At 35.4% G+C, this 27,381-nt stretch overlaps 1 protein-coding gene across 7 annotated transcripts in view; it reads left to right on the plus strand.

Moving 5' to 3' along the window:
* The window catches only part of TBC1D31 (TBC1 domain family member 31), a 110,755-nt gene that overhangs the window by 13,470 nt on the left and 69,904 nt on the right, over nucleotides 1-27,381 (plus strand). For 6 of the 7 annotated variants that reach the window (XR_013178465.1, XM_077167570.1, XM_077167569.1 and 3 more), the window contains 6 exons: nucleotides 9,464-9,615; nucleotides 11,817-11,976; nucleotides 14,100-14,300; nucleotides 17,321-17,497; nucleotides 25,617-25,696; nucleotides 26,442-26,588. Coding sequence is in view for 6 of the 7 variants with exons in the window: in XM_077167570.1 (XP_077023685.1) it covers nucleotides 9,464-9,615; nucleotides 11,817-11,976; nucleotides 14,100-14,300; nucleotides 17,321-17,497; nucleotides 25,617-25,696; nucleotides 26,442-26,588 (917 nt within the window). In the remaining variant the exon portion in view is untranslated. The remainder of the gene's footprint in view (nucleotides 1-9,463; nucleotides 9,616-11,816; nucleotides 11,977-14,099; nucleotides 14,301-17,320; nucleotides 17,498-25,616; nucleotides 25,697-26,441; nucleotides 26,589-27,381) is intronic. The other variant, XM_077167572.1, reaches the window with a different exon arrangement.

Consider the following 27,381-nt stretch of genomic DNA (forward strand, 5'->3'; position numbering starts at 1 on the left):
GTCCTGTTGCACAGTCTGTATCCCTTCCGCTCCAATTACCCATTATCTTACCCTGTTTCTAACTTCTGCTGGACTCTGTTACCAATGACATATTCCAAGTTTATTCTCGAATGTCCGTTCACATCAGTGGGACCATACAGTATTTGTCCTTTAGTTTTTGGCTGGACTCGCTCAGCATAATATTCTCTAGGTCCATCCATGTTATTACATGCTTCATAAGTTTATCTTGTCTTAAAGCTGCATAATATTCCATCGTATGTATATACCACAGTTTGTTTAGCCACTCTGCTGTTGATGGACATTTTGGCTGTTTCCATCTCTTTGCAATTGTAAATAACGCTGCTATAAACATTGGTGTGCAAATGTCCGTTTGTGTCTTTGCCCTTAAGTCCTCTGAGTAGATACCTAGCAATGGTATTGCTGGGTCGTATGGCAATTCTATATTCAGCTTTTTGAGGAACCGCCAAACTGCCTTCCACAGTGGTTGCACCCTTTGACATTCCCACCAACAGTGAATAAGTGTGCCTCTTTCTCCGCATCCTCTCCAGCACTTGTCATTTTCTGTTTTGTTTGATAATGGCTATTCTGGTGGGTGTGAGATGATATCTCATTGTGGTTTTGATTTGCATTTCTCTAATGGCCAGGGACATTGAGCATCTCTTCATGTGCCTCTTGGCCATCCATATTTCCTCTTCTGGTAGGTGTCTGTTCAAGTCTTTTTCCCATTTTGTAATTGGGTTGGCTGTCTTTTTGTTGTTGAGTTGAACAATCTCTTTATAAATTCTGGATACTAGACCTTTATCTGATATGTCATTTCCAAATGTTGTCTCCCATTGTGTAGGCTGTCTTTCTACTTTCTTGATGAAGTTCTTTGATGCACAAAAGTGTTTAATTTTGAGGAGCTCCCATTTATTTATTTCTTTCTTCAGTGCTCTTGCTTTAGGTTTAAGGTCCATAAAACCACCTCCAGTTGTAAGATTCATAAGATATCTCCCTACATTTTCCTCTGTTTTATGGTCTTAGACCTAATGTTTAGATCTTTGATCCATTTTGAGTTAACTTTTGTATAACGTGTGAGATGCGGGTCTTCTTTCATTCTTTTACATATGGATATCCAGTTCTCTAGGCACCATTTATTGAAGAGACTGTTCTGTCCCAGGTGATTTGGCTTGACTGCCTTATCAAAGATCAAATGTCCATAGATGAGAGGGTCTATATCTGAGCACTCTATTCGATTCCATTGGTCGATATATCTATCTTTATGCCAATACCATGCTGTTTTGACCACTGTGGCTTCATAATATGCCTTAAAGTCCGGCATCGCGAGACCTCCAGCTTCGTTTTTTTTCCTCAAGATGTTTTTAGCAATTCGGGGCACCCTGCCCTTCCAGATAAATTTGCTTATTGGTTTTTCTAATTCTGAAAAATAAGTTGTTGGGATTTTGATTGGTATTGCATTGAATCTGTAAATCAGTTTAGGTAGGATTGACATCTTAATTATATTTAGTTATCCATTCCATGAACACGGTATGCCCTTCCATCTATTTAGGTCTTCTGTGATTTCTTTTAGCAGTTTTTTGTAGTTTTCTTTATATAGGTTTTTTGTCTCTTTGGTTAAATTTATTCCTAGGTATTTTATTCTTTTAGTTGCAGTTGTAAATGGGATTCGTTTCTTGATTTCCCCCTCAGCTTGTTCATTACTAGTGTATAGAAAAGCTACAGATTTTTGAATGTTGATCTTGTAACCTGCTACTTTGCTGTACTCATTTATTAGCTCTAGTAGTTTTGTTGTGGATTTTTCCGGGTTTTCGACGTATAGTATCATATTGTCTGCAAACAGTGATAGTTTTACTTCTTCCTTTCCAATTTTGATGCCTTGTATTTCTTTTTCTTGTCTAATTGCTCTGGCTAGAACCTCCAACACAATGTTGAATAATAGTGGTGATAGTGGACATCCTTGTCTTGTTCCTGACCTTAGGGGGAAAGTTTTCAATTTTTCCCCATTGAGGATGATATTAGCTGTGGGTTTTTCATATATTCCCTCTATCATTTTAAGGAAGTTCCCTTGTATTCCTATCTTTTGAAGTGTTTTCAACAGGAAAGGATGTTGAATCTTGTCAAATGCCTTCTCTGCATCAATTGAGATGATCATGTGATTTTTCTGCTTTGATTTGTTGATATGGTGTATTACATTAATTGATTTTCTTATGTTGAACCATCCTTGCATACCTGGGATGAATCCTATTTGGTCATGATGTATAATTCTTTTAATGTGTTCTTGGATACAATTTGCTAGAATTTTATTGAGGATTTTTGCATCTATATTCATTAGAGAGATTGGCCTGTAGTTTTCTTTTTTTGTAGTATCTTTGCCTGGTTTTGGTATGAGGGTGATGTTGGCTTCATAGAATGAATTAGGTAGTTTTCCCTCCGCTTCGATTTTTTTGAAGAGTTTGAGGAGAGTTTGTACTAATTCTTTCTGGAATGAATGTTTGATAGAATTCACATGTGAAGCCGTCTGGTCCTGGACTTTTCTTTTTCGGGAGCTTTTGAATGACTAATTCAATCTCTTTACTTGTGATTGGTTTGTTGAGGTCATCTATTTCTTCTTGAGTCAAAGTTGGTTGTTCATGTCTTTCTAGGAACCCATCCATTTCCTCTAAATTGTTGTATTTATTAGCGTAAAGTTGTTCATAGAATCCTGTTATTACCTCCTTTATTTCTGTGAGGTCAGTAGTTATGTCTCCTCTTCCATTTCTGATCTTATTTGTTTGCATCCTCTCTCTTCTTCTTTTTGTCAGTCTTGCTAAGGGCCCATCAATCTTATTGATTTTCTCATAGTACCAACTTCTGGTCTTATTGATTTTCTCTATTGTTTTCATGTTTTCAGTTTCATTTATTTCTGCTCTAATCTTTGTTATTTCTTTCCTTTTGCTTGCTTTGGGATTAGTTTGCTGTTCTTTCTCCAGTTCTTCCAAATGGATAGTTAATTCCTGAATTTTTGCCTTTTCTTCTTTTCTGATAAAGGCATTTAGGGCAATAAATTTCCCTCTTAGCACTGCCTTTGCTGCGTCCCATAAGTTTTGATATGTTGTATTTTCATTTTCATTCGCCTCTAGGTATTTACTAATTTCTCTTGCAATTTCTTCTTTGACCCACTTGTTGTTTAAGAGTGTGTTGTTGAACCTCCATGTATTTGTGAATTTTCTGACACTCCTCCTATTATTGATTTCCAACTTCATCCCTTTATGATCCGAGAAAGTGTTGTGTATGATTTCAATCTTTTTAAATTTGTTAAAACTTGCTTTGTGACCCAGCATATGGTCTATCTTTGAGAATGATCCATGAGCACTTGAAAAAAAGGTGTATCCTGCTGTTGTGGGATGTAATGTCCTATAAATGTCTGTTAAGTCTAGCTCATTTATAGTAATATTCAGATTCTCTATTTCTTTATTGATCCTCTGTCTAGATGTTCTGCCCATTGATGAGAGTGGTGAATTGAAGTCTCCAACTATTATGGTATATGTGTCTATTTCCCTTTTCAGTGTTTGCAGTGTATTCCTCACGTATTTTGGGGCATTCTGGTTCGGTGCGTAAATATTTATGATTGTTATGTCTTCTTGTTTAATAGTTCCTTTTATTAGTATATAGTGTCCTTCTTTGTCTCTTTTAACTGTTTTACATTTGAAGTCTAATATGTTGGATATTAGTATAGCCACTCCTGCTCTTTTCTGGCTGTTATTTGCATGAAATATCTTTTCCCAACCTTTCACTTTCAACCTATGTTTATCTTTGGGTCTAAGATGTGTTTCCTGTAGTCAGCATATAGAAGTATCCTGTTTTTTAATCCATTCTGCCAGTCTATGTCTTTTGATTGGGAAATTCAGTCCATTAACATTTAGAGTTATTACTGTTTGGATAATATTTTCATCTACCATTTTGCCTTTTTTATTATATATATATATCATATCTGACTTTCCTTCTTTCTACACTCTTCTCCATGTCTCTCTCTTCTGTCTTTTTGTATCTGACTCTAGTGCTCCCTTTAGTATTTCTTGCAGAGCTGGTCTCTTGGTCACAAATTCTCTCAGTGACTTTTTGTCTGAGAATGTTTTAATTTCTCCCTCATTTTTGAAGGACAATTTTGCTGGATATAGGAGTCTTGGTTGGCAGTATTTCTCTTTTAGTAACTTAAATATATCATCCCACTGTCTTCTAGCTTCCATGGTTTCTGCTGAGAAATCTACACATAGTCTTATTGGGTTTCCTTTGTATGTGATGGATTGCTTCTCTCTCGCTGCTTTCAAGATCCTCTCTTTTTCTTTGACCTCTGACATTCTAACTAATAAATATCTTGGGGAACGCCTCTTTGGGTCTAATCTCTTTTGGGTGTGCTGCACTTCTTGGATCTGTAATTTTAGGTCTTTCATAAGAGTTGGGAAATTTTCAGTGATAATTTCTTCCATTAGTTTTTCTCCTCCTTTTCCCTTCTCTTCTCCTTCTGGGACACCCACAACACGTATATTTGTGCGGTTCATATTGTCCTTGAGTTCCCTGATACCCTGTTCGAATTTTTCCATTCTTTTCCAGATAGTTTCTGTTTCTTTTTAGAATTCAGATGTTCCATCCTCCAAATCACTAATTCTATCTTCTGTCTCTTTAAATCTATCATTGTAGGTATCCATTGTTTTTTCCGTCTTTTCTACTTTATCCTTCACTTCCATAAGCTCTGTGATTTGTTTTTTCAGTTTTTCTATTTCTTCTTTTTGATCAGCCCTTGTCTTCTTCATGTCCTCCCTCAATTTATCGATTTCGTTTTTTAAGAGGTTTTCCATTTCTGTTCGTATATTCAGCATTAGTTGTCTCAGCTCCTGTATCTCATTTGAACTATTGGTTTGTTCCTTTGACTGGGCCATATTTTCAATTATTTGAGCATGATCCGTTATCTTCTGCTGGTGTCTGGGCATTTAGTCAGATTTTCCTGGGTGTTGGACCCCACAGGTTGAAAGATTTTTCTGTGAAATCTGTGGGTTCTGTTTTTCTTATCCTGCCCAGTAGGTTTCGCTCGTGGCACACGTTTGTCTACGGGATCCACCAGTAAAAGTTGCTGTGGGTCCTTTAACTCTGGAAAACTCTCGCTGTAGGGGAGGTTCGGCAGCCGAAGCTTCTTGGAAGATTGCCAGCCAGCCCGGGGGTCCGAACGCAGGGACGGTCGCCGGCTGCCACAGCACGGGAGAGTGCCCGACCGAATTTCCTAGTGGGTCCAGGGCGCCAAGCGTGGCGGGAGGGCGCCAGCTGTCGCAGCCCGGGAGAGTGCACTGTTCCCAGCCGGACCGGGGAGTCACGTGTTTGGAAGGGACCCCCTGGTCACCATGCTCCGCAGTCTGGGGATTTCTGACCCAACTCTCCCAGTTGGTCCGGGGGGCCTCGCGTGGTGGGGGCGCCAGCCTCCGCGGCCCAAGGGGACCGCCTGCCGAATTCTGCCAGCTGGCCTGGGAAGGAGGAAGGGAGGGACTCCGGCTGCTTGCCGTCCCGCCCAGGAAAACCCGCGCCCCTCGGTGATCTCACCAGAGCTGGTTCTCCTGGACAGTCAGCCATTCCAGGATGGGGTACGCCATCCCTTTGATCTCCGTCGTGGCTCCGGGAGCTGCTCTGTATTGTCTCCACTCCCCCAGTAGCTGTTCTGGAGGAGGAAAGGTGAGGGTGGCAAGGCTGTCGAGGCTGGTGGCGGAGGAGCCGGTGAAGGCAGAAGAGGGCACGGTGGTGGTTGGAGAGCCGCCGGAACAGGAGGGGGAAGAGGGGAGGGCGGGCGGGTCGGCTGCTGCGGGGCGTGGGCGCCGCGCGGCGGGCCGGCGGACAAAAAAAGAGGGGAGAGGAGGGCGGGCTGGTCGGCTGCTGCGGGGCGTGGGCGCCACGCGACCTATAATTCTTTTAATGTGTTGTTGGATACGATTTGCTAGAATTTTATTGAGGATTTTTGCATCTGTATTCATTAGAGAGATTGGTCTGTAGTTTTCTTTTCTTGTAATATCTTTTCCTGGTTTTGGTATGAGGGTGATGTTGGCTTCATAGAATGAATTAGGTAGTTTTCCCTCCACTTCGATTTTTTTGAAGAGTTTGAGGAGAGTTGGTACTAATTCTTTCTGGAATGTTTGATAGAATTCACATGTGAAGCCGTCTGGTCCTGGACTTTTCTTTTTAGGGAGCTTTTGAATGACTAATTCAATTTCTTTACTAATATTATTATCTTGAACTCTAAACTTTGAAAAGAGCTATATATCTCTCAAAAGTAAATTGGGAATGGGTCACGGTGTCTCAGCAGGCAGAATTCTTGCTAGCTATGCCAGAGACCGGGGTTTGATTCCTGGTGCCTGCCTATGCAAAAAATAAATAAGTAATAATAAATAAGTGAATTGTAAAGCCTAAGAATTTTTCATATTCTATATGCAAAAACTGCAGCCCCATCCTCGACCTCAACTCTCCAAAAAGAACATTTTGTTAATGCTTTTAAAATTCTTCCTAAGCTTTTTAAGTTTGTCAAAAGATAACACTATCTAAATAATAATGATATGATTCATTAGGAACAATTTATAATCATTAAAGTCTGGCAATTAAAATCAGAAATCTAGTAATGAATAATCATGTAGGCAGTAATCTTTCCCTAAAATAGCAGTTGATGCTCATTAACTTTTACACTTTTGCTTTCCCCAGTAGGAATAAACTTTATTACTTTTCTAGAAAAATGACTGCTAATTATAATAAAAATTTTCTTAAGTCACTTTTTTGACAACAGTTCTGAAACAGTGTTGTAATACATTCATTAAAAATTATAATGTCTCACACCCTATACAAAAGTTAACTCAAAATGGATCAAAGATCTAAACATTAGGTCTAAGACCATAAAACAGAGCAAAATGTAGGGAGATATCTTATGAATCTTACAATTGGAGGCAGTTTTATGGACCTTAAACCTAAAGCAAGAGCACTGAAGAAAGAAATAAATAAATGGGAGCTCCTCAAAATTAAACACTTTTGTGCATCAAAGAACTTCATCAAGAAAGTAGAAAGACAGCCTACACAATGGGAGACAGTATTTGGAAATGACATATCAGATAAAGGTCTAGTATCCAGAATTTATAAAGAGATTGTTCAACTCCACAACAAAAAGACAGCCAATCCAATTACAAAATGGGAAAAAGACTTGAACAGACACCTCTCAGAAGAGGAAATACAAATGGCCTAAAGGCGCATGAAGAGATGCTCAATGTCCCTAGCCATTAGAGAAATGCAAATCAAAACTACAATGAGATATCATCTCACACCCAACAGAATGGCCATTATCAACAAAACAGAAAATGACAAGTGCTGGAGAGGATGCGGAGAAAGAGGCACACTTATCCACTGTTGGTGGGAATGTCAAAGGGTGCAACCACTGTGGAAGGCAGTTTGGCGGTTCCTCAAAAAGCTGAATATAGAATTGCCATACGACCCAGCAATACCATTGCTAGGTATCTACTCAGAGGACTTAAGGGCAAAGACACAAACGGACATTTGCACACCAGTGTTTATAGCAGCATTATTTACAATTGCAAAGAGATGGAAACAGCCAAAATGTCCATTAACAGACGAGTGGCTAAACAAACTGTGGTATATACATACGATGGAATATTATGCAGCTTTAAGACAGAATAAACTTATGAAGCATGTAATAACATGGATGGACCTAGAGAACATTATGCTGAGTGAGACTAGCCAAAAACTAAAGGACAAATACTGTATGGTCCCACTGATGTGAACCGACATTCGAGAATAAACTTGGAATATGTCATTGGTAACAGAGACTATCAGGAGATAGAAATAGGGTAAGATAATGGGTAATGGGAGCTGAAGGAACACAGACTGTGCAACAAGACTGGATACAAAAACTCAGAAATGGACAGCACAATACTACCTAATTGTAATGTAATTAGGTTAAAACACTGAATGAAGCTGCATCTGAGGTATAGGTTTTTTTTTTCTTTTATTTTTTATTTATTTTTTATTTTTTCTCTATATTATTTTATTTCTTTTTCTGTTGTCTTTCTATTTCTTTTTCTAAATCAATGCAAATGTACTAAGAAACGATGAATATGCATCTATGTGATGATATTAAGAATTACTGATTGTATATGTAGAATGGAATGATTTCTAAATGTTGTGTTAATTTTTTTAATTAATAAAAAACTTATAATGTATTTGTTGTAAATTCTTTAAGACTGTCATCTTATAAATCTTCCTAACATAATGAATCTGTTTGCAAAAGCTCAACTAGAAATTGTCTTTGGCAAAGTGAGGCAAGGACAAAAGTGAAGAGCTATATCAGGCATCAGTATCTGATATAGTTGAGTTCGGATTTTTTTGTCCTATCTTATTAGCATTAATTCTGAGTAGATTGCTTTAATTAACCAATATGTTTCATAATGCATTACATATGTGTATCTGTTTTACACTGATGATACATAAAATTGTATGTCAGGCTATTAATGATCTTATGAGATAATGTTGGTCAATTTGAATTCAAACTATCTTCAAAAGGAAGCATTGTTTGGTGCTTATGTAACAGAAAAATGGAAATTGAGAGAAAAAAGCATTTTCAACTTTACTGTTAATTTCAGTTTCAGTTGTCCACTAAGTAAATTGAATCACTAATAAAACATCACGTATTTGTTTTCAACTTTTTATTTTTATAAATAGTGTTTAACAAGCATTTATATACATTTACCTTAAAGCTCTTTGCAAGTTGGTCCCAAAGGACTGACTCTTAGAAGTAGATTGACTAGGTCAAAAGAGAGAAATATATATATATTTCTTTTTTCACATGGGCAGGCACTGGAGATGCAAGAACTCGGCGTGGCCCACCCGGAAAATATTTTTAAGGCTTTTGGGACGTGTACACTATCCAATATCTTTAAGCAATTTTTACTCCCGGCGACATTGTATGGCAGCACCTTTTCCCTATATTTTCACCAACATTTGTGTTTTTAAGCATTTATCAGTATTTAGTATTTAAAATACTGATTGTATTAATAGTTTATGAATATGTTAGTGTATGTATATGTGTCTATGTACATATGAGTGTGCATTATTTTTTGAGCAAATTTGGTATACCTAAAAGGCATTATATTATTTTCGTTTGAATCTTTTATTATAAGGTTAAATATGTTTAAAATGTTAGTATTTTGTGAATTGCTTAGTCATTTTAGTTACCTGTGTTTTATTTAAATTAAGGTTTTATTATAAACCATTTCTTTTTAGTTTATAATGGTTTATGAAATATCAGTATTATCTCATATATTCTAAATATTTTTCTCTAGTTTAAGAAAAGGTTATTTTAGAAAGAAAAATTGACTGTTCATATATTTTTAAATTTAAAGAGCACTGTATGATCTTAAAGTAAGCAGTAACTTTTTTTCTTCTTCTTTAGGTTTTCTTTCTACCATTGAGTAATACCATCCTCAGCTGTTTTAAAGATAATTCCATCTTTGCCTGGGAGTGTGATACTCTTTTTTGCAAATATCAATTGCCCGCTCCACCTGAGAGCTCTAGTATAATATACAAAGTGTTTGCTGTGACCAGGTAATGTTCATTTTAAAACACATAAATATTAAGACACTTACTTTAATTTCTGGTGGAATTTTACAGATTTCCTTTCTTTTGCACACATATCTAGTAGTGGAATTGATAGGTCATATGATACTTCTATATTTAACTTTTTAAGGAACTGCCAAACAGTTTTCCATAGTGGCTGCATCTTTTAAAATTCTACTGGCAATACATGAAGGTTCAGATTTCTCTGTATCTTGAAAACACTTGTTATTTTCTGATTTTTCTAATAATAGCCATCTTAGTGGATGTGAAGTACTATTTCATTGTGGCTTTGATTTGCGTTTCCCTAACGATTGATAACGTTGAAAATGGCTAATTGGCCATTTGTATGTCTTCTTTAGAGAAATGTCTGTACAAGTCCTTTGTCCAATTTTAACTTGTCATTTGTCTCTTTTTTGTTGTTGTTGAGTTGTAGGAGTTTGTTATATATTCTGGATACTAAACTCTTATTAGATATTTGATTATCTACTATTTTCTCCCATTCTGTAGGTTGTCTTTTCACTTTCTTGGTTATCTCCTTTGCTGCACAAAAGTTTTCTTGACGTGTTTTAAGCGATTGCAGTTATTATTCTTAATGATGCTCCCATTTTCTCATTTTCTTAGAGCATTCCTCTTCTAGTTATTTTGAATCCTGTTGATAAAGCTGTAGGGTCTTTAATGAGCTTCCAAGATTTTTGGTATGACATGGTGTTCCAAGTTTATCTTACATATTTCCTGTGCCAGACCTGGAATCAGTCAGACAACCTGCTTCATTTTAGTGGGAAATGGTATTTCGAGACCCTAACCTGGATGCCAAGGGTCTCATTACTACTTGGTTGTCACTGTTTCTAGACCTTAGTGGAAAGAACTAGAAAATAAGTGTTAATTCCTCATTCTCATCTTCTTTATCCAAGCTTTCAGTAAATTCTCTACCAGTAAATCACTTCTACCAAACTGTATCTTACATTGGTCTATTTTTTTGTTTCTTTTTTTTTGTCCATTGCCATAGGTATTGCCCTAGTCCAAGCCACCTTTGTCCCTCCCAGAGTGCTATAATAGCCTTCTATTTCAATCTCGTTTGTTAAACACACAGCAGATAGAGTTGTCTTCTTAAATCATTAGGTTGGATCACGTCACCTCCCTATTTAACTCCGTTTAAAGGCTTTTATTGCCCTTAGTATGAAATCCAAATACCCCACCATATTCTGTGAGCTTTCTGTTATCTGACCTAGGCCTCTCTCTCTTTCCTCGTCTCACTTCCTTTCCATTACGAGCTACATTTAAGTGTGGCTTCCCACTCTTCCTTATATGCTAGACTTACTCCTTTCTAAACATTTTTGTACTAACAAATCTAGATTATGACTTGCTTTGGAATTCTACATCTGTATCATCATGTGACTTGCCCATTCACTTAATTCAAGTAGCAAATCATCCTCCTTTTCCAATTTTACAGCATCATCTCATTTTCTAGTTCTTTTTATAATATATCACTAGCTGAGATCAAGTTTGTTTATTTGTTTACCTTCTCATGTCTGACAGTTACATAAAATCTGGATTCTTACATGTCTTGATCACTATAGTGTCCCTGGAACATGGGATGATACCTGGCTTATAATACACATTTTACAAGTCCTTACTGAAGGAATGATCAACAACCTTCCAAGTCAATACTATTTTATTCATTTAGCTATTCTTTTTGTACCTTATAAACATAAAGTAGTTTTCTTTCATCAGGAAAGAAAGTTCGGATGTTTTCTCATAGCAATGCAGTTCCAATTCAGTACCGTTGTGTGTGAAATATAAAGTTGGATGTGCTAAGTGACTTTGAGATTATGCTATAAAATACAAACATTAGTCAGAAAACCCCCAATCAAGGCATCAAAAGGATGAGTTTGTTAAGATGGTACCTTAACTCAATTAGTAAAAATTATGTACTATAAGCTTGAGCAGTCCTATATGGTAGCCATACTTCACTATCTATTAAATTAATCAAAAATTAAATAAAATTAAAATTAATTTCCTCAGAGCACTAGCCACATTTCAAGTACTGAATAACCAATAATCACACAGCTAGTGGCTACCATATGGGACAGCATAAAAATAGCACATTTCCATCATCAGAGAAAGTTCTGTTAATTAGTGTAGCTATGAATAATTAAACTAGTCTTACTTTCTCACCTTTTTGTATATAGGGATGGTCGAATCCTGGCTGCTGGAGGTAAATCAAATCATCTTCATTTGTGGTGCTTGGAAGCTAAACAGCTATTTAGAATTATCCAGATGCCCACTAAAGTTCGAGCGATTCGCCACCTAGAATTTCTTCCTGATAGTTTTGATGCAGGTTCTAATCAGGTTAGTAACTTAATTGTAGGACACTGGGCTTTTTTGGAAAGATCACATCAATTTCTGAACAATACTAGCCCTTAAATTATACTCTAATTATTATAAGGATTTGAAATTCCTTATATATTGTAAAGGTCTAAAATTGAAACATTTTCAAAATTTTATGTTCTGTATTACTGACAATTTTCCCTCCTTATAAAATCAGTATACTTTAAAATTATATCCTATTTTATGGTTTACAGGGTGCTTTAGCATGTTATTTTTCATTTGATCCTTTGAAGAATTCTTTAGGGAGAGGCAAGAAAGGAAGGTATTTTCCCCATTTATAGATTATGACACTAAGCTTAGAAACATTAAGTGACTTGTCAACACTTCTGTTAGTTGTAAGAAATGAAGATGACCTATAACTAAAATGTGCCTCATTTTGTAGTATTGTGTTTTTCCATCATAACTGGTTGCCTCACTCCTATGACACATTTTATTTATATCTTGCCTTAGTTTATAAAGTATTTTCTCCCCCTCACATGCTAAAGCTCCCTGTAAACCATAAAATAGGATGTAATTTTAAAGTGTATAGTTTTTTCTCTTTAAGAGTCAAATCATATCTTAACTTATTTTAAATGGGCTGTCATGGATCTCATACTTTAACAAATTAGATGTGTTTTATGTACATATTTATACATATAATTTGTGTGTGTGCATTATCCATTTTAACTGAAGTTTTTTGGATAAGTACTACTTTTACATGGTTGGAAATATAAAAAAAAGCAAAAGATAAGGCATATGGTGAAAAGTTTGTCACTTCTCTTTCCCATTTGCCTAGTTATTCATACACACACTCTAACTGCTGGTGTTCTATATACTCATACCTTTTCCCCACTTTTTAATGGTAGCTTTGCCCTTGCTTTTCTTCATTTAATTCATCTTGCAAATTCTTTGACATGTGCAAGATTTCCTTCTTTTTACAGATGCATGGTGTTCATTCGTTTCTTTAAACCAGTCCTCTATCTTTGGGCATTTAACCTGTTTTAATCCTTTTCTGTTATGATTAATGGTGTACTGAAACCTTTTTGCATACATCACTTCACATATCCTATCTGTAGGATAAAATCCCAGAGTTTAAAATAATCATGTAAAGGTTATGTGCATCTGTAATTCGAATAGAGCTTGCCAAATCACCCTCTAGAGGCATTATACCAGCTGTGAATGAGAGGGCATTTTTCCCTACAGTCTCACCAACAGAAGAATGTGCTTTATATATTGTGACCTCCAAACTGCTTTTGGGTCTTTGGTATAACAAATAACATCAGCATTTCAAGCAGTCACTTGGTGGCACTGCTTACCAGCCAATAGCAGTGGGAAAGAACGTGTGTAAACAAGAGAGCAGAGGTTTTAGTTGCTTAAACTTCTTTATAACATGCTTTTAATTTTTCAAATTATATGAGTTAAAATTTAAATTTTTTCCCCTTAAAAGACTAGCTTCCCTTCCTACCTCTTCACCATCCATGCATTCAGAAACTTTCTCCACTTCCCAAATGTTAACTGCAATAGCTGGTTAGAGGCATAGTGGGGAGTCACACCATGAGTCGCAGCTTTGATATACTGAGATGGCTGAATTCTGGCAGTGGAAGCAAATCAGATCATTCTTCATTTGTGGTGCTTGGAGGCTGAACAGCTATTTAGCATTATCCAGGGCTGATGCTTAACTCTGATTAAGCTGTGGGGGTGGTAAAGGACCCTCTACCATTCTTGCTTCTGTCAGTCACTGTGGAGGTAAAAACTAGGAACTGTCTAATTATCTATATCCCCTCTGTAGGAGAGCAGTTGAGATGTGGCCTCATATGGGTGGGATAGATTGTTAGGTTCCATGATCCCACAGAGTGAACTCCTTACTAGATCTGGTTAGAGATGGGGTTATCTGAGTCTGAATAGGGCAAATCTATATGAGCCATAATTTAGTTTTAAAAAATACATAGTGGCTGTCTGAAAATAGAATCTCCAATAACCCCTTCAGGTAAAAAAAATACATGGATACATACAAATATATGTTTGTGTGTGTATAAGTTTAATTTTCAGATATTCGAATTCCAAAAATGTTTTTAAGGAACTCATGTGTTTCTCTGTATTCTCAGGTTCTTGGAGTACTAAGTCAAGATGGTATTATAAGATTTATCAATATTGAGACTTGTAAACTTCTCTTTGAAATTGGGGGCCTTGATGAAGGAATTAACTCTTCTGTAATTAGTCCACATGGACGGTACATTGCATGTATTATGGAAAATGGAAGTCTGAACATATATTCAGTCCAGACTTTAACCCGAGAAATAAACAAGGTATGTTGTCAAGTAAACAATACCAATTAAAAAAATATGCTTTAATATTTTATCATCATTTACACTACTGTTTTCTCACATCTTTGGAACTTACCCATTTTCTGCATATAGTTTTTCCTTTATACTCCCTGGATTTCTTGCCTCTGCTCCAGTCTTAAAATCTGCTTTCCTGAAAGTTGGAGGTCAAAACATTGGAATGTATAACACAGTGAATCTTGTGGTGGACACTGTCTGTGATTAACTACAATATTAAAAAATTATTTCCTGAACTAGAACAAATGTATGATACTATTATGAGGAGTTAATAATAGAAGAGTATATGGGGAAAATGTACCTCTTGCAAACTATGGACTGTAGTTAACAGTAATATTTTATATTCTTTGATCAACAGTAATAAATGTACTATGCCAGTACTATGGGTGAATAATGGTGGGGGATAAGGATATGGGCAGAGTTGGGTTTCCTTTTTTCTGTTTTTATTTCTTTTCTGGAATAATGAAAATGTTCTAAAATTGATCATGGGGTTGTGTGCACAAGTGTGTAATGAGACTGTGAGCCAGTGATTGTGTACTTTGGATGGTCTGTATAGTGTGTGAATACATCTCAGTAAAAATGCATTTGAAAAAAAAGGGCTGCCTTCCTAAAGGACATCTCTGCATGGTTCTGTTCCATTTGGTGGTGAGGGTGTTATTCTCATGCTCTCCTTCCCAGAAGAGGCCTTCAATCCCAATTTCTCCATTTTGGTCACAGTTTTTCTTCCTGCTTTGTAGAACAGAGACCCTCGAACTCTAGGACTGGTTCCTAGAATAGGAATTCCTTTACTCCCTAAATCTAGCCAGTGCGAAGTCATGTAATTTCTTACTTTTGAAATATCTTTGTATATGCTGCCTGTTCTCCATTTCTGTATTATTCATCCTTATACTGACACTCATTAAGTACTCTTAGATAACAGTAATTTTAAACAGATATCTAAAAAAAAACTCAGAACCCCCAATCCATCCTCTATATAACATTTTTCTGAAGTAATGCTTTTGTTCTCATTTCTGAGATAATGCTACTTCAGTGGCTTCCTTCCTTTTGTCTGTTGCATTTTGTTCAGACTGTTCTGCCTGGAATTCTGAATCCTCTTTAATCATGACCACTCACTCATCTAACTTAATTTTCCCATATTTATAACTTCCCTCATTGTTCCCCATAGATGCCATTCGCATTTCTTCATCTGTTTATCCACATACTTATTTCACCTAAAATGCACTCCCATTCCTTTTCTCTGGTTATCTAAAATTTACTCAGCTCATTCCCTGGTATGATTTGTGTATAGCCACCCCAGTCTGAAACTGTACCATAGTAACACTAGGCGGGGCTTTGGTGATCACCTTGTCTAGCCCCTTCATTTTACACAAGAGAAAGTTCATACTTCAGCCTGATCACACAGCTAGTCATTAGCAGACCCAGGTGTTCTGGTTCATAATATATTCTTCTGTGCCTTCTCCTTTTTATTCTCTGTATGTAAAGTATGTGATGTACACATATACACATCCATAAATATATGTGCATTTTCTTTGATCATAGAGGATTATACTTTGCTGTTATAAACTTTTAATAATATATTATCTTCTCTTAATGAGAGAGTCCTTTCCAAATAGTCCATTTTACAGAGATAGCTAAGCCTTTTTAATCAAGAGAAGAGAGATCTGAGAAAAAACAAGGTAAGGATGAGTCATTGACTTCTGTGCTATTATTTGTTAAGCAAATTGAGATCATATTGTCTAGAAAAATCAGCTTACAACAAAAGTAGAATCTCTCTGTCTCTCTCACTCTTTCTCTCTCTTTTGGACATATTACTAGCATGACCAGTGGATTTATTTTCATTTCAGGTTTACACAAATGCCTGCATCTCCATATTATCTACAAAATTTTATTCAGCTGTGTCCCGTTCCTTCCAAGTCCTGTTTTCTTGCCATTGGAGAATTTCTAGTATGGTGCTAGTAGGGGAAATTCCTATGTGTTTTAACATTACTAACATGTGGCAAATCAGGTCACATCTGATATTCTAGCTTTTTGGAAATTGTACTTTATTGTAGAGCATGAAGCTTAAGCAGGCAAAGATGTGGCATTAGAATAAAAATTTTAGTAGAAATGTAGAATAGATTTGATGTTGGAGAGAAAATAATTCAAGGATATTAAAGATGGGCAATATTCAGAAGTCAGACAACTATTAATTCCAATTCATAGGTGAAGAATTAAATCGGGTATATGTGTTCATTTTACTTTAATCACATTTATAACTCTGAAAGCCTGAGCTCCTTAACTGTTCATTTCCTTTGAAACAAGGATCTTTTTAATTTCAAAGAAAATATTATTCAGGGCAAAAATGTTTTAGTGAGCCATTTTACTTTAGGTGAATTGAAGTTGTTTTCCTGTTTGATAGGCTCCATAAAATCCAGGGCTTGTGTTCTAAATCTTGCCATCTGAACTGTCCCTTAAGCCATTGATACAGAATAGTATTAACAGAGCCATCCTTATGCTGATGAAAAAATGTAACCGAGGACCTAGGACTACGGTTCCATGCTTCCAAGTGGGCAGTCATTTGACAGTTCTCAAAGAAAATCAGGATGCCTTTTTCAGCATTCCAGAAGACCATATGACTAGCTGTGCCTTTTCCACTGCAGATTATCTCCATACTACTAACTTTTTCATGCAAGTATAAAAACAGTTGGTGTTATATAAGTTAAGGTTAGCTCTCAGGGAATAATTAAATTCTATTTATTGTCATTGTTAGTCACATATCTTCATTATGTTCTTCAGAGTTAATTTGGCAGAAATTTGCTTTGAATTGTTAGTCAACAAGGAAATGTCCTCAGACTTTTTTTTTTGTGGAAGAAGTGATGCAAAATCATGTTCTCAGACATTTTACTTACACTTTTTGCCTGAAAAATAATTAACCACATTTTGTAAATCATATAGTAACAAGAGTATTTTCTAAGAGTAGTCACTGGATTTTGTTTCCTTCTTTTCAGCCACCTCCTCCTTTAGTGAAAGTGATTGAAGATTTGCCTAGGAGTAAACTAAGTTTCAGTGATCTGAAGATGAAAGTAATGTCAGGAAGGGTACAGCGGCCAGCAAAATCAAGGGAGAACAAAATACAAACTAGAATATTAAAACGAGACCTGACTGATAATTTTGAAAATAAAGAGGTAATTAAATTTTTGTTTATCATGACTCTGCTATAGACAAGTCTCATGATTATATGCCATCCATCATCAGTCTTCCCTCTCTTGAGTAATTAATGGAGTATGAAGAAAAGAAAATTGTAGCTGAAATTAAAATATGCTTATTAAACCTTTTAGCACAAAAGTAATGCATTTTTTTAAAAAAAGTCAAACAATATAGGATTGTACTATCTAATATGCTAGCCGCTAGCAATATGTGGCTGATAAGTACTTGAGATGAATTGAGATATGCTGTAAGTGTAAAATATACTGCAGATTTTAAAAACAAAAGAATGTAAAATAATATGAAATTAATAATTTTATATTGATATATGTCACAATAATATTTTTATTACATTTAGGTTGAGTAAAATATATTATTAAAATTAATTTTACCTGTTTCTTTACCTTTTTAATGTGGCTCTTAGAAAACTTAAAATTATATTTGTTGCTTTCATTATACTTCTATGGTACAAAGCTGGAATAGAAACTAATAAAATAAAAAATATACCTTTCATCTTCTCTGTTCCTTATCCATGCTTCATCCACTTTCTGGAGGTAACACTGTTAACAATCTGTTCATTTTATTTTAAAAAGCTTCCTTTGATATATATATATGCATATGTTCCTTTTTTTGCTTTTTTACATAAAGCAATCACTAAGCATAGTGTTCTGTAACTTGCTTCTATCACCTAACAGATTGAATATCTGTTTATATTAGTATATATCATGCAAAAATTTATAAATATTTTTGCATCGTATTGCAATTATGGGCCTATCTTAATTTATTCACTAGTACCCTACTGACTGTCCTTTAGGGTTTATCCAGTCTTCTATTATTCAATCAGTGCTACAGAGGACATCCCTGAACCTGAAAACATTTACACAAGTATATCTGTAGCATATACTTTTCTTAGAAGTTGGATTTTTAAATCAGTATATATAAAAATTGGGGGCGGGCCATGGTGACTCAGCCGGCAGAGTTCTTGCTTGCCATGCTGGAGACCCGGGTTCAATTCCAGGTGCCTGCTCATGCAAAAAAAAAAAAAAAAAAAAAACCTAAAGATTTTGACAGTAGTTGCCAAATTATTCTTCAAAAAAGATATACAAGGGTTCGTTTCCCAGACCATGCACCCAAAAAAAAAAAAAAAAGATGTATGAATTTACTCTTTTACCAGCTGTTATCCCACATTTCATATGTGTGTGTGAATTATTTATTCTAGAAAAAAACCAAAATGTTCAATAGTAGATAACTAACCTTATAAAATATGATAGCACTACATTATGGCAATCTATGGATATTTAAGAATAAAAGGAAATGAGTATAGCATATTAAATATAAAAGCAAGCTATAGTTATATTCTTTGATACCGGTGATTTTAAAAAGCTGTATCCACCTGTATACTCAGAAGAGAAACTTCGTAAGAAAGGTCAAGATGGAGTAGAATTATCTTTAGGAAAAGGGATTTTGATTAGGTTTTTTTCTTCTTTATATATTTGTATTTTTTATTTTCCTAATTTTCTGCAATGAGCATATATTACCTTGGAATCAGAATAAAATATAAATATTAATAGGGAAATTCCTTATATTATTTTCAAGGAGTTTTTAGACGTTTTATTGACATATAGATAAATAAAACACGCAAATACACACCCAGAAAAGCCACATGGGGTACCCCTAATGAATTTTTACAAACTGAACATATGTATAGCCTGCACCCAGATCAAGAAATGAAACATTACCAGGCCCCCAGAAGCCATCCTCCTGCTTCTTTCCAGATACCCTACCTTTCACCTCAAGAGTAACTGTTTTTGTGACTTTTAGCACCATAGATTTCTTTTTTGCTTACATAAATGGAATCATTTCTGTCTAGCTCCTTTCATTCAATATTTTGTTTGAGAGATCCATCCCTATTGCTATATATAGTCATAAATCGTTCATTCTCCTAACTGCATAGATGATAGTTTATCTATTTTTGGTTAGTACTTGGATAGTTTTCTAATTTTTTCAGTATTAGGAATAATTGTATTATGAATATTCTAGTTTATCTCTGTTGATGAACTTATAGACCAATTTGTGTTGAGTATAAACCTAGGAGTAGAATTGCTTGGTCATAAGTTATAAATATGTTCAGCTTTAGTCAAACTGCCTAACAGTTTTCCCAAGTAGTTGATTAAACCAATTTACGTTGCACCAACAGTATGTGAGAGCTGTAGTTGCTCCATATTCTCACCAGTACTTGGTATTTTTCACGTTATTTCTAATAACCTTTTTTTTTTTTTGATGTTTTTTAAACTGTGAAACTTAGACACAGAATATATAAAACAGATTACAGTTTAATGAAAAATAATAAAAAGAACACTCATATATTGTGTTGGAGGTTGCCAAGACCATCCCCACGTATGGTGATTTGTTAGAAGGACTGAGAATTAACTCAAATTCATAGCTAAGACTTCTCGTTAAAGAATAGAAAGCAAAATCAGCAAAGGGAAAAGGTGCATGGAATGAATTTCAGAGGAAACTAGGCTTAGGCTTCTAAGAGTCTTCTTCCCATGGAATGTCCAGAACATACTTAATTCCTTCAGCAAAAAATTGTGACAATATGGTGAAGTGTTGTTTACCCAGGGAAACTCATTAGAGACTCAACACCAGGGGTTTTTACTGGGGACAGGGGACAGGTCACAAAGACACCCACTATTGTTCAGCACATGCCAAAATTCTAGACTCTCAGAAGGAAAGCAGGGTAAACCACGTTGTACAGTTAAGGCAAGTGCACCACTTTTCTTGGTTCTGAGAATGGTGGGAACCCTCCTGAAATCCAAGTTTCTAGATGCAGGGAAGGTCTTTTTCTAAGGGTAGCAGTCCCAGACCCACCAAGTTAACTCTTTTCTGTATATACCATATCTACATTAAGGAATAGAACATTACCAGTAGCTGTGCAGCACCCCTTGTGCTTATCCACAATCCCATTTCTCTCCCTACCTCACCATAACCACTCTTCACACTTTGGTCTTATGTCCTTGGTTTTCTTTTTAATTTTGTCACCTCTATATAACCCTAAACAAAAGTTGTTTAATTTAAAAAAACTGAAAAGTAGGCACAGACTCAGCTAAATAATAGTTCATTGTATGGCTATAACACATTATGTTTATCCATTCATCAGTTGATGGACATTTGGGTTGTTTCCAGTTTGGTGCTGTTATAAACAAAGCCACTATTAGCATTCATGTACAAGTCTGTGGTAAACATGTCTTTTCCTTTGCCTTGGGTTAATACCTAACAATGAATTTGCTGAGTCATATGATGTGTGCATTTAACTTTATAAGATGCCAAACTGGTTTTCACAGTAGCCCTATCATTTTTATTTCCACCAGCCTTGTATAAAATTTCAGTTGCTCTACATCTTTGCCAAATTTGATATTGTCAGAGTTTATAATTTTAGCCATTATAGTGGATGTCTTAGTGTAGTTTTAAGTTGCATTTTTCTGAAAACTTACGTGTTTTATATAAATTAACTCAATTCTTAAAATAATCCTGTGAGCTATACTATTATTTTCCCCTTTTTACAGATTAGTTAACAAAAACACAAGAGGACATCCCCACTAAAGGGCAAGTACAAGAGATGATAGACTGATGCCAAAATTTGTCATCTTTGTAATTGTCATACTGCTTTTCAAAAATATTAACAAATAAATAATGTATGAATGAAACAGAACAAAGCAAAGAAGGTCCATATACTAGAAACAGTTTTGATAATTTTGAAAAGGCAAATCATTACTACATAGGAAATAAGTGTGTTTAGAGAACTACAATGTTTAGTTTCTTTGGAAAGAAGAGTTTTCTGCCCTAACAGAAGTGACCACATATGTTTTAACCATGTGTAAGAGAAATTTTATCAGATTCATCTGCTACATATGATACTCAGTGCTTCTCAAATTTTAGTTTGTATTTAATCACCTAGGAATCTTGTTAACATGCAATTTCTGATTAACAGATCTGGAGTGGGGTGTGAGAATCTACATTTCTAACCAGCTCCTATATAATTTTTTTAATATATATATTTATTTTATTTTTTTTTACATATTTTTATTTAAGAAAAACAACAATATACTTAGAACCACCACCAATGGATATCTTAGCTTAACAGTAGGCATATTTAAATAAAGCATCCATATAATCATTGTAAAGCCTGTGTTTATGCAGTAATTTTCATAAACACATTTAAAATTAAGGCAACGAGGAAAAAAATCTACATATTCGCATAGCAAAGTTCAAAACTAACTTAGATACCATTTGATCAGCTGTCAAAACTGTGAATGTTCTCAAAATTTCAAATAGAACTTTCTTACAAATATCTGCATTGCTAAAGTAATGACCTATATTGCTAAATATTTTCCTTATTTCAGGAAAATATGAAGATACAAATATTTTTACAGTTAACATGTGGAAATCTTAACCAGCTAAAATGGATATCATATACATATTTAAGAAAATTAAGGAATCATCATAATGCCTGTTTGTACAATATGTTTAAAATTAAAGCAAGGAAGGAAAAAAATCTATAAATACAGATAATCAGAGCTACTTGAATTCTAAATATTAAACAGTATCTTAAATACTATTTGATTATCAAAACTGTGTGCGTTCTTAAAATATCAAGTAAAAAGTTATTACAGATATCAACTTTGCTATGGTAGTGAGTGATGTTACTTAATATTTTCAAAGTTTTTATTTCAAGAATTTATTTTATCTAATATTACTATAACTGCCTGTTCTAGTTTGCTAGCTGCCAGAATGCAATATACCAGAAATGGAATGGCTTTTAAAAAGGGGAATTTAATTAAGTTGCTAGTTTATAGTTCCAAGGCCGAGAAAATGTCCCAACTAAAACAAGTCTATAGAAATGTCCAGTCTAAGGCATTGAGGGAAAATATCTTGATTCAAGAAGGCCATTGAAGTTTAGGGTCTCTCTCAAGTGAGAAGGCACATGGTGAACACAGTCAAGCCTTCTCTCTCAGCTGGAAGGGCACATGGCGAACATGGCATCATCTACTAGCTTTCTCTTCTGGCTTCATGTTTCATGAAGCTCTCCGGGAGGCGTTTCCTTCTTCATCTCCAAAGGTCGCTGCCTGGTGTACTCTGCTTCTCATGGCTATGTCATCTTTCTCTGCTTTCTCTGGATCTCCCCCTTTCTCCAAAATGTTTCCTCTTTTATAGGGTTCCAGGAAAATAATCAAGACCCACCTGGACATGTCTCCACCTAGTCCATCTTAGCAACCACTCTTGATTGAGTCACATCTCCAGTGAGATGATCTAATTAAAGTTTCAAATATACAGTACTGAATAGAGATTAGAAGAAACAGCTGCCTTTACAAAATAAGATTAGGATTAAAACATGGCTTTTTTAGGGTACATATATCCTTTCAAACTGGCACACTGCCTTTAGTTTTTTTTTAAACCATTTTTTAGTTGTAAAATATATGTATACAAAGAAAAGAAAGAAAAAAAGCAATAATTTTCAAAGCACACTTCAACAAACAGCTACAGAACAGTTCCCAGGGTTTGTCATGGGCTAGCATGCCCTCAACTCAGACTTTTCCTTCTAGCTCTTATACAGTTTTGATGCTTCTGGTTTTCAGGTCACACTGAGTAGCACCTTATCAGACAAATAAGAGGATTATGGGCACGTGTGAGGAAAGAAATCCAGAGTTGAAGAGAAATAGCAGGAGAATTATTAAGATTGAGGACAAAGTGTTAAAGTGTATGTAACAGGTTGAGGAATATGGTTGAAACAATAAAAGGTAGTACAAAGATATGTGATTTGATAGAAATAATTAGAAACAAAGGTCTCATCCCATCTCATGGCTTCAAGTGCCATCTATATGTTGATGACTCTCCAATATCTTATCTCCAACCTAGTCCTCTACCCTAAACGCTAGGACATCTATTAGTATCTTATACTTAAAGCATCTGTTGGGGACCTGTGAGGCCCATTGACTTCCTCTTCTGGAGGCTTAACACAGAAGGTCTGAATTAGCACAACAGACATACATGCTGATACCAGTCACTGAATTCGAAAAGCTCCCTGTTTCTGACAAAGCCTTTTCCTTGACCGAGAAGTTTCCGTTGCTATATAATAAAGCAGATGTTTCCACCCCTCTTCTGTATACAGAGAACAATATAGAAGTGGGATCCCCTCCTGGAACTTCTGCCACAATGTCTTCATTCCGTCTACGCCTGACCTATGCCCACCTTTTGGTGGAATAGTGAGAGTTCAGTGGATTGGGTTTACTTTGCTTCTTTTCTGCGTATGCGTTTCTTCAATAAAATGTCCAAAACTGAGCTCCCAATCTTTCCTTCCACAATCTGCTCTACCTGGAGTCTTCCAAATTTTTAAAAGTGACAATTCTATCTTTCCATTTGCTTGGGTCTGAAACTTTAGTTTTTCTGACTTTCTTTTATACTCCACATCTAACTGATCGGCAAATTGTTGACTCTATTTTGAGAATAAATCCAGAGTCTGACCACTTCACACTATCTTAACCACTTACTACTATAGTTCAAGCCACCATTGTCTCTTGCCTAGATGATTACAGTATCCTAACCATTATTGGCGCTTCTACCTTAGGGCCCCTAAAGTCTATTCTCAATTTTGTAGCCAGAGTGATCCTGTTAAAATGTAAATTAGAGTAATCACTTCCCAGCTCAGAACCTTCCTGGAGCGCCCTATCTCACTCAGAATAAAAGTCACAGTCTTTACAGTGGCCTGTGAAGCCCCAAACAACAGTGTAAACCGTTAACTCCCTGACCTAATTTCTTCCAGTTCACTCTACTCCTTCCACAAGTGGCCTCTTTACTATTTAAAGAATATTCTAGGCAAGTTTTTGCCACAGGACCTTTTATACTTTGCCTGGAATGATTTTCCCCCAAAAGGCTTCATGACTTGTTCTTAAGGTTTTTAATACTTTACTCAAATGTCACCTTGCTGAGACCTTCTTTGACTACCCTACTTAAAGCTAGAATGACACCTACCTCTATCTCCATCACTTGCCCTTCCCACTTACTTCAGTCCCCCTTTCCTCGTAGTCCCTTCTGTGGGCTTTATTTTTCCTCATAGCACTTTTACCTTCTAACAGCCTATATATTTTAACTTACTTAGTTTATTTGCCTTTTTTCCAGATCGTTGTTTTCCCATCTTTGTTCCCAAGACCTAAAAAAATGCCTGAAATGAAGCAGTGAAATAAAAGAAATAGCATGGGTAAAAAGAGCAATGAAATAAGTCAGAAAATCTGACCATGAGTCTTGAGCTGGTTTTATTTAATAGTTTTGTGACCTTGAACAAGTTGTAATTTTTCTGACCTTCCCATTTGCTCAAAAGAAGAAAGGGACCATTTGTTTCATACAGTTGTTAGGAACAAATGAAAATGGCTTTATAATCTAAAATCTATAAAATGTTATTTTTCCATTAAGATGAACATTGACTTTAAAGTTTTAAATATAAGCGGCTGCTGTCAGAAGCTGATATCTATTATTGTTATGTAGGATAAAATAGTGAACTAGATCTGTCTTTATGTCTTCATACTTTCATGCTGAGAATTGTCCAGAATAAAAAAAAAATTTTTAAAGGAAGACAAGGAAAGAGAGAAGAAAATATCAGTGTGCATTGCTCTTGCTGGAGGACTTGATGAATAATCGTCAGTGGGCCTAGTCCGACCACATGACCTGAGTGGTTTTTATATTTTTAAATGGTGACGTTTTAAATTGTTATATAAGTACCTGCAAAATATCCTCAGTTTTCCCTCTTAATCCACAAAGCCTGCAATTTTTACTGTCTGGCCCTTTACAAAAGAAGTTCGCCAAACCTTGGTCCAGAATAAGGAATGTGTCATAATAGTATCTGCTATGTATATACACATTCAGGAGTGGCATGTATGTGTGTATGTACATGTGTGCATGTGAAGAGAGTTGCATAATGTAACGTTTCTTACTGTACATTGTGTTCTGAAGTTGGAAAGCTGTTTATGGGCTAAATGACCTTTTGTTATCTTTTCAGTTTTATGATTATGTCACTTATTACTACTACTGCTGTCTTCCTCTTTATAGAATGAGTTGTCAGATGGATTAAGCAGAAAGCGTCTACAAATCTTACTAAAAGGCTATGGTGAATATCCAGCAAAATATAGGTAAAAATTAAGTTCTTTCATGTTAAATCAGTTTTACCAAAAAAAGTTTTTTGCCTAAAATTATATATATATATTTTTTTCAAATTTAACCAGAGTCCAATATCGTTTGCTAAACCTGACAGCCCTAACCCCCAAAACCATTCCCTTTCACTTCATTTTATGAAGGCCAGTTTCCCTACTTCCCTGCTATGAGCCTGCTTATCTTTTACTATTTTCTATCCTTAGACTGAAACAGGTGGTGAATTTCAAATTGTGCCATTACCTTCCTTGTATAATACATTTCCAGGTGGTGACCACTGATCTGTTTCCTAGAACTAGCTGTGGGAACACTGCCAGAACCACACCTAGACACCTGTTCTTTACAGTGCAGTGACTCACATTTCTTACTAAGTTTGACTTATCCCATATAATTTGTTATGCCCGCAGCATGGAGTGGAAATTTTTGGGGGAGGGTTATGTCCGTGCCATTTTTATTAAATAATCCACAGTATTTAGTTTTTGCAAAAAAGAATATATTCAAGATAATCACAGCCACGTAAAAATATGCATATATTAACAAAGTTCAGAAGATAATTGGGTTTTGTAAACATACAATAGATTCTTTCTATAAAGTGGCTTAAGTTCTTAGTTCTTTTTAATGTATTTTTTGCACATATATTCTTTTTTTTTTTTTTGTCTCTCTTCTGGGACCATTCATTCTTTTTTATTATTATTATTAACTCACACAATTATATTTTGATTTCAGAATGTTCATTTGGCGTTCTTTGCTACAACTGCCTGAAAATCATACTGCATTTAGTAGCTTAATAGATAAGGGTATTCATGTGGCATTTATCAATCTTCAGGAGAAGTACCCCATCAAAAGTAGAAAACTGCTCAGAGTACTACAGAGGTATGTTCAATATATTGCAGCAATGTATATGAAGCCTAGACTAATAATTGAATATTTTAAAATCCTTTTTATAAAATATTATTTGGCCAACCTTGATCATCTATGTGTAGTATGTTTCATTTAAAAAACAAAACTTATATTGTATGTATATTACATTTGAGTATTAATTTGTGTTATATTCTAGAAAATAAAAATACTTCAGACAATCTAAAGAAACAAAGAGACATAGGAGAAAGGTTTGAATTTGAAGGCAGAAGACCTAGTTTTGAATCACTGTTCCATCATTTAATACCTGCGATGTAGGTCATGCCACTTTTCTCAGCCTTATTTCTTTATCTGAAAATGGGGTAATAGCACCATCATAAAATTATTTAGGAGCTTAAATGAGATCATGTTTCTTAGACTGCTTATCACAGAGTCTGATACATAGTAAGCATGCAATAAATATTGTTAATAATAATAATAGCTAACACTTAGTGCTTTCCATATGGCAGGCATTGCTAAGTATTTTATACATAGTAATTCATTTAACACATAAAGAAACTGAGGTTAGGTAACTGATCAAGTCAGCCACACAAGTGGTAGAGCTGGGATTTAGCCCAGCCTCCAGAGTCTGCATCTTATTTTTTAATAAACTTTTTATTATGAAAAATTCAAGCATAAATAAAAGTAGATAGAATAATGTACTGAATCCCCTTATACTCATCACCCAGTTTCAACATTTACCAACTCATGGTCAATCTTGTTTCATCGATATTCTAACCCATTCTACCCCCATCCCTCAGCCATCCCA

Source organism: Tamandua tetradactyla, chromosome 6 (assembly GCF_023851605.1).
Source record: "Tamandua tetradactyla isolate mTamTet1 chromosome 6, mTamTet1.pri, whole genome shotgun sequence".
Taxonomy (NCBI): Eukaryota; Metazoa; Chordata; class Mammalia; order Pilosa; family Myrmecophagidae; genus Tamandua; species Tamandua tetradactyla.